This window comes from Callithrix jacchus, chromosome 7, assembly GCF_049354715.1.
Source record: "Callithrix jacchus isolate 240 chromosome 7, calJac240_pri, whole genome shotgun sequence".
NCBI classification, from domain to species: domain Eukaryota; kingdom Metazoa; phylum Chordata; class Mammalia; order Primates; family Cebidae; genus Callithrix; species Callithrix jacchus.
Genome location: NC_133508.1, coordinates 27058292 through 27073139, shown reverse-complemented (window position 1 = coordinate 27073139; position 14848 = coordinate 27058292). Strand labels below are relative to the sequence as shown.

Below are 14848 nucleotides of genomic sequence, written 5' to 3'. Positions count from 1 at the left end.
GACATGCCCTGGAGACATTTTCCCCATTCTCTTGGCTATTAACATTCCACTCCTTGTTGCTTATGCAAATTTCTGCAGCCAGCTTGAATTTCTCCCCAGAAAATGGGTTTTTTCTTTTCTTTTTTGAAATTGAGTCTTGCTCTGTCGTCCAGGCTGGAGTGCAGTGGCACAATCTTGCTCACTGCAACCTCTGCCTCCCAGGTTCAAGCGATTCTGCTGCCTCAGCCTCCCAAGTAGCTGGGATTACAGGCACATGCCACATATTGGGTTAATTTTTGTCTTTTTAATAAAGATGGGGTTTCACCATATTGGTCAGGCTGGTCTCCAATTCTTGACCTCATGATCCACCCACGTTGGTCTCCCAAAGTGCTGGGATTACAGGCATGAGCCACCGTACCTGGCTGGGTTTTTCTATTCTATTGCATCTTCAGGCTGCAAATTTTTTGAAACTTATGCTCTGCTTCCGCTTTAAACCTAAGTTCCAATTTGAGATCATCTCTCTCAAGCTCAAAGTTCCACAGATCTGTCTAGGGCAGGGGCAAAATGCTGCCAGTCTCTTTGCTAAAGCTTAGCAAGACTGACCCTTACCCAGTTCCCAAGACGTTCTTCATCTCTATCTGAGACCACCCCAGCCTGGACATCATTGTCCATATCACTTTCAGCATTTTGGTCAAAGTGATTCAACGAGTCTCTAGGAAATTCCAAAGTTTCCCACATCTTCCTTTCTTCTTCTGAGCTCTCCAAACTATTCCAACCTCTGCTTGTTACCCAGTTCCAAAGTCACTTCCATATTCTCAGGTAACTTGTATCAGTGCCCCACTACATTGGTACCAACTTCCTGTATTGGTCTTTTCTCACACTGCTATAAAGTCTAAGGTAGGAGAATATAAAGAAATTACCCATGACTGGGCAATTTATAATTATAGGAGAGAGGTTTAATTGACTCACAGTTCCAAACGGCTGGGGAGGCCTCAGAAACTTACAATCATGGTGGAAGGAGAAGAAAACACCTCTTCACAAGGCAGCAGGAAGACAGAGTGAACACAGGAGGAACTACCAAACACTTATCAAACCATCAGATCTCCTGAGAACTCACTCCCTATGATGAGAACAGCAGGGGGGAATCTACCCCCATGATCCAATTACCTCTACTTGCTCTCTCCCTTGACCCTCTCGGTCCCCACTTGTAATTGGGGATTACAATTGAGATAGATTTGGGTGGGGACACAGACAAACCATATCAGGAGGTGTCACTGCCCAGTCTGGTCTAGGAAAAAAAAAAGCAATCCACTGAACAGAAGTGATCCTCCTGCCTCCGCCTCCCAAAGTGTTGGTATTACAGGCCTGAGCCACCACACTCAGTCAGATAAGTGCTGGGTAACAATCAAAGACATGGACAGGTGCCAATCCTCAAGTGGGGGAGGACTGCTTGAGTCCAGGAGTTCAAGACCAACCTTGCCAACACAGTCCCCGTCTTTAAAAAATTAAAAAAAAAAAAAAAAATCAAAGATATACTGAGAAATGATTTGACATGATCACATGCACACTGGTTAACCTACTACAATATTTGTTCACACTACTAGTGAAGTCAGGAGAATGTGCAACCATCAGGAGGTAATAGAGCTCTGGTGGAGAGCGAGATGTGGCTTAAATATTGCTCTTTGTCCCTGTGGCTTAGTTACTGTCCTTCTGTCTCCCCAAGGACTATTAGGCCCTGAGATACTTGAAGTAACCAAAACACACTTGCTTGAGACAGACACCAGAATGCTAATGTAGTAATACAGTGAAAAGCATCACTGACACACACATCAGAAATACATGGTCTTGGCATCATTGATCGACACAGTCCCTCCTTGTCATCATTCAGGCAGACGGGAAAGCCATGAAGCATATTCTCTCCAAGAAAGCACACTTTCCCCAGCTAAGGTTGCTTGGTTGGCATGAAATACTTTTAAAAAGAAGTGACAGGCTGGGTGTGGTGGCTCATGCCTGTATTCCCAGCACTTTGGGAGGCTGAGCAGGGGGCTGATCACTTGAGGTCAGGAGTTCAAGACCAGCCTGGGCAACATGGTAAAACCCTGTCTCTACTAAACATACAAAAACTAGCTGGGCATGGTGGTGCATGCCTATAATCCCAGCTACTTGGGAGGCAGGAGAATTGCTTGAACCTGGGAGGTGGAGGTTGCAGTGAGCCGAGATCCTGCCACTGCACTACAGCCTGGGAGACAGAGACTCTGTGTCCAGAAAACAATAAATGAAAAAAATATTTTGACAATTTTGAATTATACTTACATACTAATATTTCCAAAAATTGCAAGTTACAAGGGTCACTGTCAGGGTGAAAATATATTTTGAAAAGCTTTTTAAAGATATGTTATTATGTTTAACATCATTTGATTTATTCTTGGCACATGTGGCATCTTGGAAAGTAAAAATACACTTTGCCAATTTTCTGCTATTGTGCAGATATAAGAGAAAGAGAAGTGTGGGGCAGACAGACCTGTGTTCAGCTTTGTCCAAAACTGTCGTTTGAAGCTGGTTGATTACCTTTCAGTGCTGGGACTAAGACTAAATTAAATGATGCATATTTTAAATGTACAGCATGGGCACTCAGTAAATGATATACTTTACTCAATTTATTCACATTGAAGTAATAGCAAAATATCACAGTCCTATGTTGTGGTACAATTTGAAAAACCGAAAAAATTGGGAAATTAAAAATAATATCAATGTGTTTTGAAAAAATTGTACTTTTTATAAATAAATCCTTTAACAGGTTTAAATAGTTCATCTGTGTAACTAGAAATATCTGAAGTCTGAGAGAAAGTACTAAAATGGATCCCAGCAAAGCCTACCTTCCTCTAAGTCTCTTTTCCCATGTTTCCCTCATCCCCCATATCCTATTCTTTCTTTACTGTCTAGCGTGTCTAGTTGCTCAGCTGCCATTCAGTCACCAAATGTCTTTTTTGCTTTTGAATTTTTAGAGATAGGGTCTCACACTGCTGCCCAGGCTGGAGTGCATTGGCACTATCATCATAAACAGCTCACTGTAATCCTGAACTCCTAGGATCAAACAATCGTCCTGCCTCAGGCTCCTGAGCAGCTAGTACTAAAGGCACACACCACCACACCTGGCTAATTCTTTCTATTTTTCGTAGAGACAGTCTTGCTATGTTGCTCAGGCTGGTCCCAAGCTCCCAGCCTCAACGGATGCTCCCACCTCAGCCTCCCAAAGTGCTGGGATTACAGGTGGGAGCCACTGCACCTGGCCCAAACACCTGGTTGTGGAAAATTTGTGATATGCACCCACTTTGGTATGAAGCAGGTATTGTTAAGTGTTATATATTTCATACTGAAAATGATGTTTGATGAGAACAAGGACATATAAAATGTGCCAAATCTAAATTAAAAGAGTACAAAATTCAAATAAACAGTGAGTCCATAGATTTTGCACCGTTATGCTAATAGCATGGGCCTACCCATGGCACACTGAGAATCAAAAGTGCGGAAGGGCTCAGTGTCCATTTCCAGGGCCTAAACTGAACTGAAAGGGAAAGGAGATTGGAAACCAAGACAGCAGAGGAGACGCTGAAAGAATCAGCTATCACTGGGATTTTGACGTTCGGTGACTCCAGGGTTTCTCTCTTCCCTTCCAGTGCCCTTCTAGCCCCATCCAGGTGTGCTCTCCTCCCCAAGCCACTGCTGGGCAGCTAAGGTCCCATGCACCCTAGCAGCAGCCTTGCATTCTCCACAAGACCGTTTCGGACTATTCCGAGGCCGATTCGATCCTCCATATCTTGGAGCGACCTCCAAGCTCACCTTTGCCTTTAAAACAAGGAAGTAGCTGCAGTCGGTCTGCAGGCTTAATCTTGTCCATACCGCTGTAGATAGTAAGATCGCTCCTGCTCTTTCCCCAGGACGCGACTCCCCATAGATTTCTCCTCCACCCCAAATGCTGCCGGGGTCTCCAGGACACCGCTTTCATCCCACCGAGTAGCACCTAGGATCCTTCAGTCCAATGCGCGGCTCCGTCCCACCGCGGACACCCCTCCGCTCCGGAGTCGCATCCCGGAGAGACCCCCGGCGTCCCGGAGCTCCGGCGCACGCGCTCCCCGCTCCCATTCATTCCGCCCGCGGCTGTCATTGGTGCCTTGACCTCTGCGCCCAGCCAGACACGCGCCTCGGGACCTCACCTGCGAGCAAGCGTCTGCAGCGGCGCGCGGCCCCGGCTGCCCCGCAAGGCCGGGGGAGCCGGGCTCTGGACTCCGAGCCGCAGGCCTCCAGGAGCAGCCCCGCCGCCAGCGCCACCAGCGCGAGGCCATAGTCGAGTCTGAAAGTCGCGGCAGGGCGGCGGCTCCGCCTCTGGCCCGCGATCCTCCTTCGGGGACCCGGAGCCGGAAACTTGGCACAGGAAGCGCTTCTGCCACGCCTGGGCCGGCGGCGACCTCCTCCCCGCGTACTGCCAGGCTGCGGGCGCGGGGCCCTCGGGCGTCTGCCAGTCGGCAGCCGGCGGGCACAGCGGCCGCTCCCAGGAGGAGGCGGGGCAGAAGCGCGCGGAGGCCCGGCCCGGGGACCCCGAACGTGACCTTCCCCGGAGGGGAGCCTCCTATCCCCACCCCTTCCCCGAAGCCCGGCAGGGGGACAGGCCACGCCTGCAGGCACCATTTATTAGCTAGAAATGGCACCGCGCGCCACCCTCACCGGTACTAACTACCCAGAGAATCCGGTTCCCGCTCTGCGGCCTAAGCCGGAGGCGACGGTTTCAGCGTCCGCCTTTCCTGGCGGTGACCTGCCACGCGGAGGTGGCTGCCTTTTGCAATCCGTTCTTGAAGAAAGTGCCAGCCTCCGCATTTTCCCAGGAACAAGTCCGACCACGATCGGTTCTGTTGTGAAATAGCTAAATCAGCCCGGCCTCTCGGCTTTTTGAGTCTCCTCCCAACACCTCATAGGTATAATTTGGCAATGATGCTCACACCTGGGTGTACTGAGCTGCGTGGGATTCCTTCATGTTTGGTAATGTTGAACCTGTGTGTATCCAGCCTGGGAGATACTTGAGACCTTTCCTTAGCTCTAAGGCCAGATCTGTCTGTGCTGTTCTGGTGCTGACAGACACCGTGTTTCTAACAGAAAGTAAGTGATATAATTAAGCATTCAGCACATGCACTCAAACACACAGAGCCAGTGAGCTAGAGGGTAACCATTAGAGATTCAGAAATGCAATTTAGTCTTCAAAAAATTGACTCTAATGAGGAAATAGACCAGCCAGTAGGTAATTGCAGTTCTCTGATACAGGGACAAGTCCTAAAGTGTATGATAAATTATATTGTTTGCTGAGAACCATGGCAAGGAAAAAGCTGGCTGCCTCCCCCACCAAGTGGAAAACTGCTTGGGGCATTCTACAGTAGCAAAAGAGTATATGTGTATCATACACCATTTTTTTTTTTTTTGATTAAAACAATTCTTTAAGGATGGGATATGTGACCCTTCCCCCGTGGCTCCCTCGTGGCTCCCTCGTGGAGAATACTTTCTAGTTTGTCTTTCATCAGTGGTAAGCAGGCACCAGCTGCCTGCCTGGTTGCTCTTGGTTCTATGAGAAAACACAGAACACCTATTTGTTAATAAAAAATCACCTGTTCAGAGAGAATGGGGTGAGATAATGCTCCTTGCTCTTCAGAGAGAGTGGTTAGAGCCCCCTCCCCCCAGTATGCTTACATTATTGCTCTTTTAGTTTGACATGGTGTTTGGGTTTTGTTTTGTTTTTTTGAAAGGTCTGAAAAGGTGAAGCCCCCCACCCAATGGCAGTATGAAACCTTTTGTGCTTCTCTTCAGCCTCTTCCCTGTGTCCACCTTTCTCTCCTTGTCTCAAGCCGTTTTCCTACCACCTTTACCCAGTTTGTGTGTTTGAGCTCTGCATTTAGCAGCTGCAACATTCCAGTGTTTGAACTGTCACTCATTCTTGCGCCCTAGACAAGCTCACCAGGTTTACCATCTCCCAGTAATACCCAGTTCCCATCTAAAGTCCCATTCTGCATGAGAATTTGGTGTCTGGAATGTTTTCTGACTCTTGGGGCGAGATTCCTCGCCTTATCATCCTCACTGTGGAGTAATGAGGAGGGGAAGGAGAATCTTGATCAGAAACTGGTTTTGTGTAGTAAACTTTGTTTTGTGGTTTTTTGTTCTGTTTTGTTTTGTTTTCTGGGTTTTATTTTTTGTTTTTGTCTGTGCAAGGCCTGCAGCTGCTGAAATCAGCCTTGCCTTTAATTAAACCATGTTCTCTCCAAAAAAAAAAAAAAAAAGCCAAAGCCGAGCGCTACAAGCTGGAGCGCCTAGCTGAGGCAGAGAAGTAAATGTCCCCTCCCTGACCCCTCCTAGCTCCCTTGCCACCTAGGTACCCCAAGATGAAGGACTGAGGCCTTCACCACCTGGACTCCTATGGATCTCAGGTTGCAGGAACCTCTGCCTCTGTATCACTGGGCTTTTCTCCTGGGAGTAAGGGACCCTGGGCTCCACCCTACACTTCCCTTCTGTGCACAGGTCCCAGCTAATTATGCAGGCAGAGGCAGAAGCCGAATCTGTTTGGATGGGTGGGGAAGCTGAGGCCTTTGCCATAGGGGCCCGAGGCTGAGCTGAGGCTGAGCAGATGGCGAAGAAGGCAGAAGCGTTCCAGGTGTACCAAGAGGCTGCTCAACTAGACATGCTGCTAGAGAAGCTGCTCCAGGTGGCAGAGGAGATCAGCGGTCCCTTGACTTCGGCCAATAAGATCACACTGGTGTCCAGTGGCAGTGGGACCATGGGGGCAGCCAAAGTGACTGGGGAAGTACTGGACATTCTAAGCCACCTGCCAGAGAGTGTGGAAGACTCATGGGCGTCAGCATCTCCCAGGTGAATCACAAGCCTCTGCGAACAGCCTGAGCCTTCAGCCCTCACAGATGCCCAGCCTCAGAGCTGAAGTTGCCTGAATGATCTCCCTATTGCATGTAATCCACTGGCCTCCCTGAGCATGTCCATTGAAGTGGGGTCCCACCCTCATCTCTCCTTGCCAAAGTTTGTGCCTTGCCTTGAATGGTGTTGCTCCCTTGCCAACCTCACGCTGCTGTGATTGCCAACTCCAGGGGTCCCATGTCAGCCTTCTGATGATCCCACTCTACTCCACCTCAACTTCCTAATTAAATCAGACTGTTTGAAAAGAAAAAATTCCGTGGGTCGGAATCTGCTCCAGGTCCTCACAATGGAAAGATGTCAGCTCCCTGAGGCTCTCAGCTGGGAAGGCTGTTGGCCCCTGCTAGTCCCACTTTGCTGTTCCATCTGGGTGTCTGCTTCTTAACTCCTTCAGTGCCACCTGAGTGGGGGTCTCTATGGCCACGCTGGTCTCGGTACTCTGGTGTATTTTCTCATTCTTCTGAACCACACTTTGTGTTAAAGAATATGGTAGCCTCATAACTGGGTACATTAATTTCATATTTAATCATGTGGGTTTTTTAATGGAATAAAGGCATCATAGACTATATACAGACATCTATGAAAATGAGCCGGTTTGATGGTGTTTTTCCTTCTTGAAGAATAGTATGTAAAAATAGGCAGAGTGCTTTACAAGTAAAGATTGTTAATATGCACCTGTAATTTATCTTGGTATAGATTAGGTTTATATATTAAGAAACATCAATGAGTAGAATTTGCCAAGTAGAGTGTAGCAACAAGCACTCGGATTGTACTTGACAGTCCTGACTAAGACATTATCATTTGCCTTTTTTTTTTTTAAAGATAAGGAAACATAGAGAGGAAACACTGTATTGTCAAATAAGTATCACACTCAAGCTCACACAGTTGGCAGGTACAGCACTACACAATTTTGCCAGGCCATTTTCATTTAGATTGCTTGGCCACATTAAAACAGAAAACGTTGCTCTTAGCTCGGTAGCTCATGCTTATAATCCCAGCACTTTGGGAGGCCGAGGTGGGCAGATCACAAGGTCTGCAGATCGAGACCGTCCTGACCAACATAGTAAAACTCCATCTCTACTAAAATACAAAAAATTAGCCAGGCACAGTGGCAACCGCCTGTAGTCCCAGCTACTTGAGAGGCTGAGGCAGGGGAATCACGTGAACCTTGGAGGTGGAAGTTGCAGTGAGCTGAGATTGCGCCACTGAACTCCAGCCTGGAGACAGAGTGAGACTCTGTCTCAAAAACAAACAAACAAAAAGATGCTGTAGGCCAGGCTTGGTGGCACACACCTGTAATCCAGCACTCCTGACCTCAGGTTATCCGCCTGCCTTCACCTCCCTAAGTGCTGGGATTACAGGCATCAGCCACTGTGCCCGGCCTTGCAAGGTTCTCATAATGTGAGGAATATATGTATAAAGCATCTTGTTATAGCCTGGGCCATAATACTGATACAGTTAATTAGAGCTGTAAGAGTCTATCACTTCTATGTATTGATTTTCTTTCCCTCTCTCTCTATATATATTTTCCTATATATGTATATATATTTATTTTGAGACAGAGTCTCACTCTATCTTTCAGGCTTGCGTGCAGTGGTGCAATCATTGTCAATACAGCCTTGACCTCTCAGGCCCAGGCAATCCTCCCATCTCAACCTCTCAAGTAGCTAGGACTACAGGCATGTGCCACTATGCCTGGCTAATTTTTTGTCCTTTTAGTGCAGATGAAGTCTCCCTTTTTGCCCAGGCTGGTCTCAAATTCCTAAGCTCAAGCCATTCTTCTACTTCACCCTTTGAAGTGTTGGAACTGCAGGTGTGAGCCACTGTGCCTGGCCTTGATTTTTAGTTTGTGTTGACTTCCCACTTGACTTGGAGAAGGGAAAAAACGGGGCGGGTGTCGTGGCTCATGCCTACAATCCCTGCACTTTGGAGGCTGAGGTGGGAGGGTCACTCAAGCCGAGGGATACAAGACTAGCCTGGGCAACGTAGGGGGATGCCCCTCCCTACAAAAAAATTAAAAATTAGTTGGGAGTGGTGACATGTGCCTGTGGTCTCAGCTAGTTGGGAGGCTGTGGTGGGAGGATTGTTGAGTCACTTAAACCTTCCTTTATAAATTTCCCAGTCTCAGGTTTGTAGCAGTGTGAAAATGGACAAATACATTAACTTTGGGAGGCCAGGGCAGGAGGACTGCTGGAGGCCAGGAGTTAGAGACCAGCCTAGATGATATGGTGAGACTTCTTTTTTTTTTAGAGAAAAAAAAAGTAAAAATTAGCCAGGCTTGGTGGCATAAGCCTATAGTCCCAGCTACTCAGGAGGCTTAGGCAAGAGGATGGCTTCAGTCCAGAAGGCTGATGCTGCAGTGAGCCATGATCACACCACTGCATTCCAGCCTGGGTGAAAAGTTAAAACATTCAAAAAAGTAAAAAGAAACTTGCAGTTAAAAGACAATAATTCCAGAACTAGACATAAACACAACAAAATCCACTATATGTCGTTTACAAGTGGCAAACAGAACATAAAGGCATAGAGAGTTTGAAAGGGAACGAATAGATAGATTTGTCAAGCAAATAACAGAAAACAGTACAGCAGCATGAATACAAACTAAAATGCAGAAAACATTACACGGTGATAGATGGTTCAATTCACCAGGAAGTTACATACCTCATTTTTATTTACACTTAATAATAAACAGTGTCAGAATATACAAGGCACAATTTGCCAGAACAATGAAAAGATATTGACAAATGTGCCCCCAGAAGATTTTGAAACATCTTCCTTAGTAATTGATGGATTCAGCAGAATAGATAACAGGCTACAGGCAGATCTGTGCAGCATCCTTAACAAGCTTGTTCTAAGGACCATCTATAGTGCATTGTACACAAGCACACATAAACCATCTGCAAACACGGACCACACATCAAGCCATAAGTCTCAACACACTTCAAAGCTGCAATTATCCTAGAATCAAATCATTTCAGTTTCATACCAGAAAAGATTCCTATGATCAAACAAAATATGAGGCTTAAATGTTCATTCTCCTCTTTGAGACCTACTGTAAAATTTTAGTTCATGTTCCATCATGTGACAGGTTAAATCATGTTTTCTGTAAACTCTACCAAGGCCAGTGGTTTTTGTCGCAGTTGGCCTATTACATGGGTCTTTGTCCCAGTGGCAGCATTATACAATAAATTATGAAGTTTTTATAAGCTGTAATAGAGTATCACTGCCCTATATTTTTAATATATATTATTTTTCATAATATATATTATTTTTCATAATATATATTATTGCCCTTGTGCTCCCGCTCTAATTTCTGATTTCACCCTGGTTTTTGCACTCCTCCCCACATCCAGTATCTCACTAAAATTTTCATGAAGAAACAATGTCTGCTGCATTTTCAGGATCAACCTAAATAATCCCACTCAGGAATAGGCAGTACTTACAAAGACCTTTCAGCCATACACCAAAGATTGTGTTTTACTTGAGTGAAAAAATCAAAGTTTACGATCCTCATGAGAACCCTCTATTTATAAACTTGCCTGGTTCTTTTTGTCAGTGTTTTTTTTAACATGAGTGACTCCATTTTGATTCTGACATTATAGGTTTTGGGGTACATGTGAAGGACATGCAAGATTGTTGCATAGGTACACACATGGCAGTGTGATTTGCTGCCTTCCTCCCCATCACCTGTATCTGGCGTTTCCCCCCATGCTCTCTCTCCCCAACTCCCCACCCCCTGCTGTCCCTCCCCTATTTCCACCTGACAGACCCCAGGAATATTATGCAGCCATCAAAAATGATGAGTTCCTGTCCTTTGTAGGGACATGGATGAACCTGGAAGCCATCATTCTCAGCAAACTGACACAAGAACAGAAAATCAAACACCACATGTTCTCACTCATAGGTGGGTGTTGAACAATGAGAACACATGGACACTGGGAGGGGATTCTGACAACTTTCACACCTCTCACTGCTGAACCTTTCCTGTATTGTCCCAGACATCTGCATAATGACCATAATTTAGTCAGGTATCAGAAAAGCTGTGTTTTTCACGTGGACGCAGGAGGGTAACCACACACACTGGGGCCTGTTGAGTGGGTGGAGGGGAGGAGAGCATCAGCATAAATAGCTGATGCATGCTGGGCTTAATAGCTGATGGGTTGTGAGGTGCAGCACACCACCATGGCACACGTTTACCTATGTAACAAGCCTGCACGTTCTGCACATATATCCTGGAACTTAAAGTGAAATAAAATTAAAAATTATTTTTATAAAGAAAAGCTGTATTACTACCTCTGACATCAAAAGAATACAACATGCCTTAAACTGGAGAGTTACTATTCATGAAATACAAGTTAATGTAAAGCAAATTTTTCTTCTATTTCAAGCATATGCTTAAAAATTTAAGAGCATCTTGCCAGTTTTAATTACTAAATATTTTGGTTTTAAAACTATTTGTTTCATTTTAAATTTCCATTTAGACTGCAGGGGTGTCCAATTTTTTGCTTCCTTGGGACACACATAAAATACACTATCACTGGCAAGAGCTGATCAGCTATTCAAAAAATTGCAAAAAGATCTCATCATTTTTTTGAGAGAGAGTCTTGCTCTGTTGCCCAGGATTGAGTGCAGTCAGCACAATCTCAGCTCACTGCAGCCTCCGCCTCCTGGATTCAAAAATTCTCCCGCCTCAGCCTCTGCAGTTGCTGGGATTACAGGTGTGCATCACCATCCTGGCTGATTTTTGTATTTTTAGTACAGATAGGGTTTTGCCATGTTGGTCAGGCTGGTCTGGAACTCTTGCCCTCAAGTGATCCACCAGCCTTGGCCTCCCAAAAGTGCTGGAATTACAGGTGTGAGTCACCACACCCTGCCAAGAGCTCATAATATTATAATATTTATTGGGCAACATTCAAAGCTGTCCTGGGCCGCTTGCAGCCCATGGGTTGAGACAGCATGATTTAGAGCTTACGCTTCCCAAATACTAAAACATACCATTAGTTATCTTCCTTAAGTTTAAAATAACATTATTTTCCACTGACCCTAAGATTTTGAGGAGTTTTACAATTGAAAAAAGCCAAAAAAAAAAAAAGGAGCCCTGGAAAGAAAACTAAGAAAATAGCGTTTTAGCCCATCAGAAGCCAAACTGAAAGAGAAGAGATCCAGGTTCCAAGAGCCTCGGATAAATTGGGCATTAAATGTATCTCCGAGGGAAAACATTCCAGACTGAAATATATAGATAAGATTGCCTTCTCCTGCCCCTACATTCTTATGTAAAGGATATTTTTAGCATTGTAATCATACAGAATTCAAAAACTAAATAAATAATTTTTTTCAATGACTGTTACTCAAGCATTACAAAAAGCAAAACAAAACAGCCCATGTCCAGGACTCCAATCAATCAAGCAAAAGGATCTCAGAGAAAGGGAACAGCCTCTGCTTGTCATGTTTTCTCGTTTTTCTCTCTCAATTTTCTGTAAAATCTGAAGGTCGCAGAGGTAGAGATGGAAAATCTATCTAAGGTCACCAAGACTTCAGAAGGCATGGGATGGGGAAAGCTATTTTTAATGATATTGTCGATCTCAAGATAGAGTGACCCAATAATCTTTCTAGAAATACCGTGTTGAGGAAGAACATTTAACTTTTATTCATTTGCCGCTTCTGAACATTGATGCTTTGTGCCTCTTGGGGGACATACAAGGTGTCTTGGTGACCCCAGGTGGTGGCCTGGAGGAGTCGGGGTGGTGGCAGGAAGTCATTGGATGGAGTAGGGAAGCCTTTGCTGCTGGTGCCCTTGGCCTTGGGGGGCGTGGCAGGGCTGCCACTGGTGTCTGAGGACCACCGCACTGGATGGGGAGGGGGCAGGCTGGATTTGGGGGCGTGTCGGGCGTGTTGGAGTGCTCTGCGCTCATGGTGTTTCCATAGGGCTGGCTTTGTTTCCTGTAACCAAATGACAGCAGCATTCACTGTTGGAAAATTTCTGAAATTTTAAATTAATGAATTAATAAAGGCAGGGTCTCACTCTGTCACCCAGGCTGAGTGCAGTGATGCGATCTGGGCTCAGTGCAGCCTCGACCTCCCGGGCTCAAGGGATCCTCTGCCTCAACCTCCTGAGTAGCATTCTTTATTCTTGACAACACAGCCCTAGTGGACAGGACATGCCATAGATATGTGAGGTCTTTGTCTGCCCCCCTGGGGAGCCTCTGTCCCTAATCACCCTCAGTCATTGAGACTCCTGGTTGCTTATAAACTGGTCTTTGCTCTGGGATAGTGAAATGACTCCAAATGGCTTTTATTATTATTGTTATTTATCATTTATTTTTGAGACGGAATCTTCCTCTATTGCCCAGGCTGGAGTTCTGTGGAGCCATCTTGGCTCTCTGCAACCTACTTCTCCCTGTTTCCAGTGGTGTTTCTGCCTCAGCCTCCCTAGTAGCTGGGACTACAGGCACTGGCCACCATGCCTGGCTAATTTTCTATGTTTAGTAGAAACGGGGTTTCACTAAGATGACTAGCCTAGTTTTGAACTCCTGACCTCAGTTGTTCTGCACAACTCAGCCTCCCAAAGTGCTGGGATTACAGGTGTGAGCCATTGGACCAAGATTATTTTTTCTTTTTAAAAGAGCAGTTATTGGAACAACGCGAATGGTTTAGGACATGGGCTTATTGGGGTGGCTGGGTGGAATGTGTGTCAGCTGCTTGCTGGCCTCACCTTCCATGTTTCAGCACGTGTCTGGGCCTCTTGAAGAACAGCACTGACAGAATGTGCAGCCTGGGGCATCTGTCCGTTGGGCTGGGGGTTGTTGCCTTTTATAGGTCCTGAGAGGGAGGAAGTGAGAAAAGGGGAGTGAGCAAAGCATTTTCAACATTATTGCAAGTTAATCTGAAAATACAAAGCAGTTTACATCTCTAAAGCAAAGAAAGATAGTTGCTGGCTACTTCTTACAAAAAAATAAAAATAAAAATAAAGCAAAAAAAGCAATTCATAGGCATGGCATGGTACACAAGACCTTATGAAAAATCTGAGGTTCTGTGACAAAATTTCATATGCGATTCAGCAGAAGGTTCAGGAAGGTGAGTATGGTATTTTATAAACCCCACTGAGGAGGGTCTGGATTAACTGGGATCATGGAGAGGAATAGTATGTTTTGCTTTAGAAAACATTTTCCTAATTGAAGAATAAACCTTGAAAACCTATTTACCTTCAAAATAATTACTTTGTTGTTTTTCCTGAAATGTATTTTTCTAGTTTCATACCACACTGAGTACAGGAACAACTTTTGAATATTGTCCTCAACAAAGAGTACATTGGACAGAGACACAACAGACAGAGATTTGGGCAAAATGTGGGATTTCTTGAAATAATCTGTTATTAGATGTGTTCCCCACCCTTCACCCCCAAAGTCCTGATATTGCAATTTCATTTTCTTGCCTTTTAATTTGTCCTTTTGACACAAAGCTTGACTCATGGAAGGTTTACAGCTGCGAGAGAATCATCTAGAAGAAGCTCTACGTTGATTTCTTGGGTTCTTTACAAAGCATCCCGCAGAGGACTCAGGCTGTTTATCCTGCAACTGAACTGCTGCCCAGCCCAGGCCAGAAGGTCTTCAGCTCCTCTCCCTGTGAACGCAGAGACGCTTTAGCCATGCTCAGCACCACTGTTCTGCCTGTTTATTTCTTAAACTAGTTTTCCAGTAATTTGAGAAACCCCCTTACCTTCATGACAACTCAAAGAATGAGTTCAGGAGATTAGAAAATAAAGAAAAGAAAAAGGGAAAGTTTGGCTGGGCCCTGGTGGTTCATTCCTGTAATCTCAGCCCTAGGGCAGGCTGAGGTGGGCAGATCATTTAAGGTAAGGGTTTGAAAACAGAACGGCCAATTTGGTGAAACTTTGTCACTACTAAAAATA

The 14848-nt window shown here is 45.3% G+C and overlaps 2 protein-coding genes across 16 annotated transcripts in view; both read right to left on the bottom strand.

The window, feature by feature from the left end:
* PDSS1 (decaprenyl diphosphate synthase subunit 1) overlaps positions 1-4364 on the bottom strand; it is a 58437-nt gene extending 54073 nt beyond the window's left edge. For 3 of the 5 annotated variants that reach the window (XR_008482500.2, XM_035252869.3, XM_035252870.3), the window contains exon 1: positions 4194-4364. Coding sequence is in view for 2 of the 5 variants with exons in the window: in XM_035252869.3 (XP_035108760.1) it covers positions 4194-4322 (129 nt within the window). In the remaining 3 variants the exon portion in view is untranslated. Of the gene's footprint in view, positions 1-3819; positions 4143-4193 lie in introns of those variants that run through there. The other 2 variants (XM_078329655.1, XM_035252875.3) reach the window with 1 other exon arrangement.
* Positions 4365-12547: 8183 nt separating this feature from the next.
* LOC103790987 (amyloid beta A4 precursor protein-binding family B member 1-interacting protein-like) overlaps positions 12548-14848 on the bottom strand; it is a 216554-nt gene continuing 214253 nt past the window's right edge. For 8 of the 11 annotated variants that reach the window (XM_078329661.1, XM_078329659.1, XM_078329662.1 and 5 more), the window contains 3 exons: positions 14372-14559; positions 13652-13758; positions 12548-12879 (listed from right to left, as the gene is read on the bottom strand). In XM_078329661.1, the coding sequence (XP_078185787.1) occupies positions 12577-12879; positions 13652-13758; positions 14372-14408 (447 nt within the window). In that variant the 5' untranslated portion in view covers positions 14409-14559 and the 3' untranslated portion in view covers positions 12548-12576. Of the gene's footprint in view, positions 12920-12960; positions 13084-13651; positions 13759-14371; positions 14560-14848 lie in introns of those variants that run through there. The other 3 variants (XR_013519599.1, XR_013519601.1, XR_013519600.1) reach the window with 3 other exon arrangements.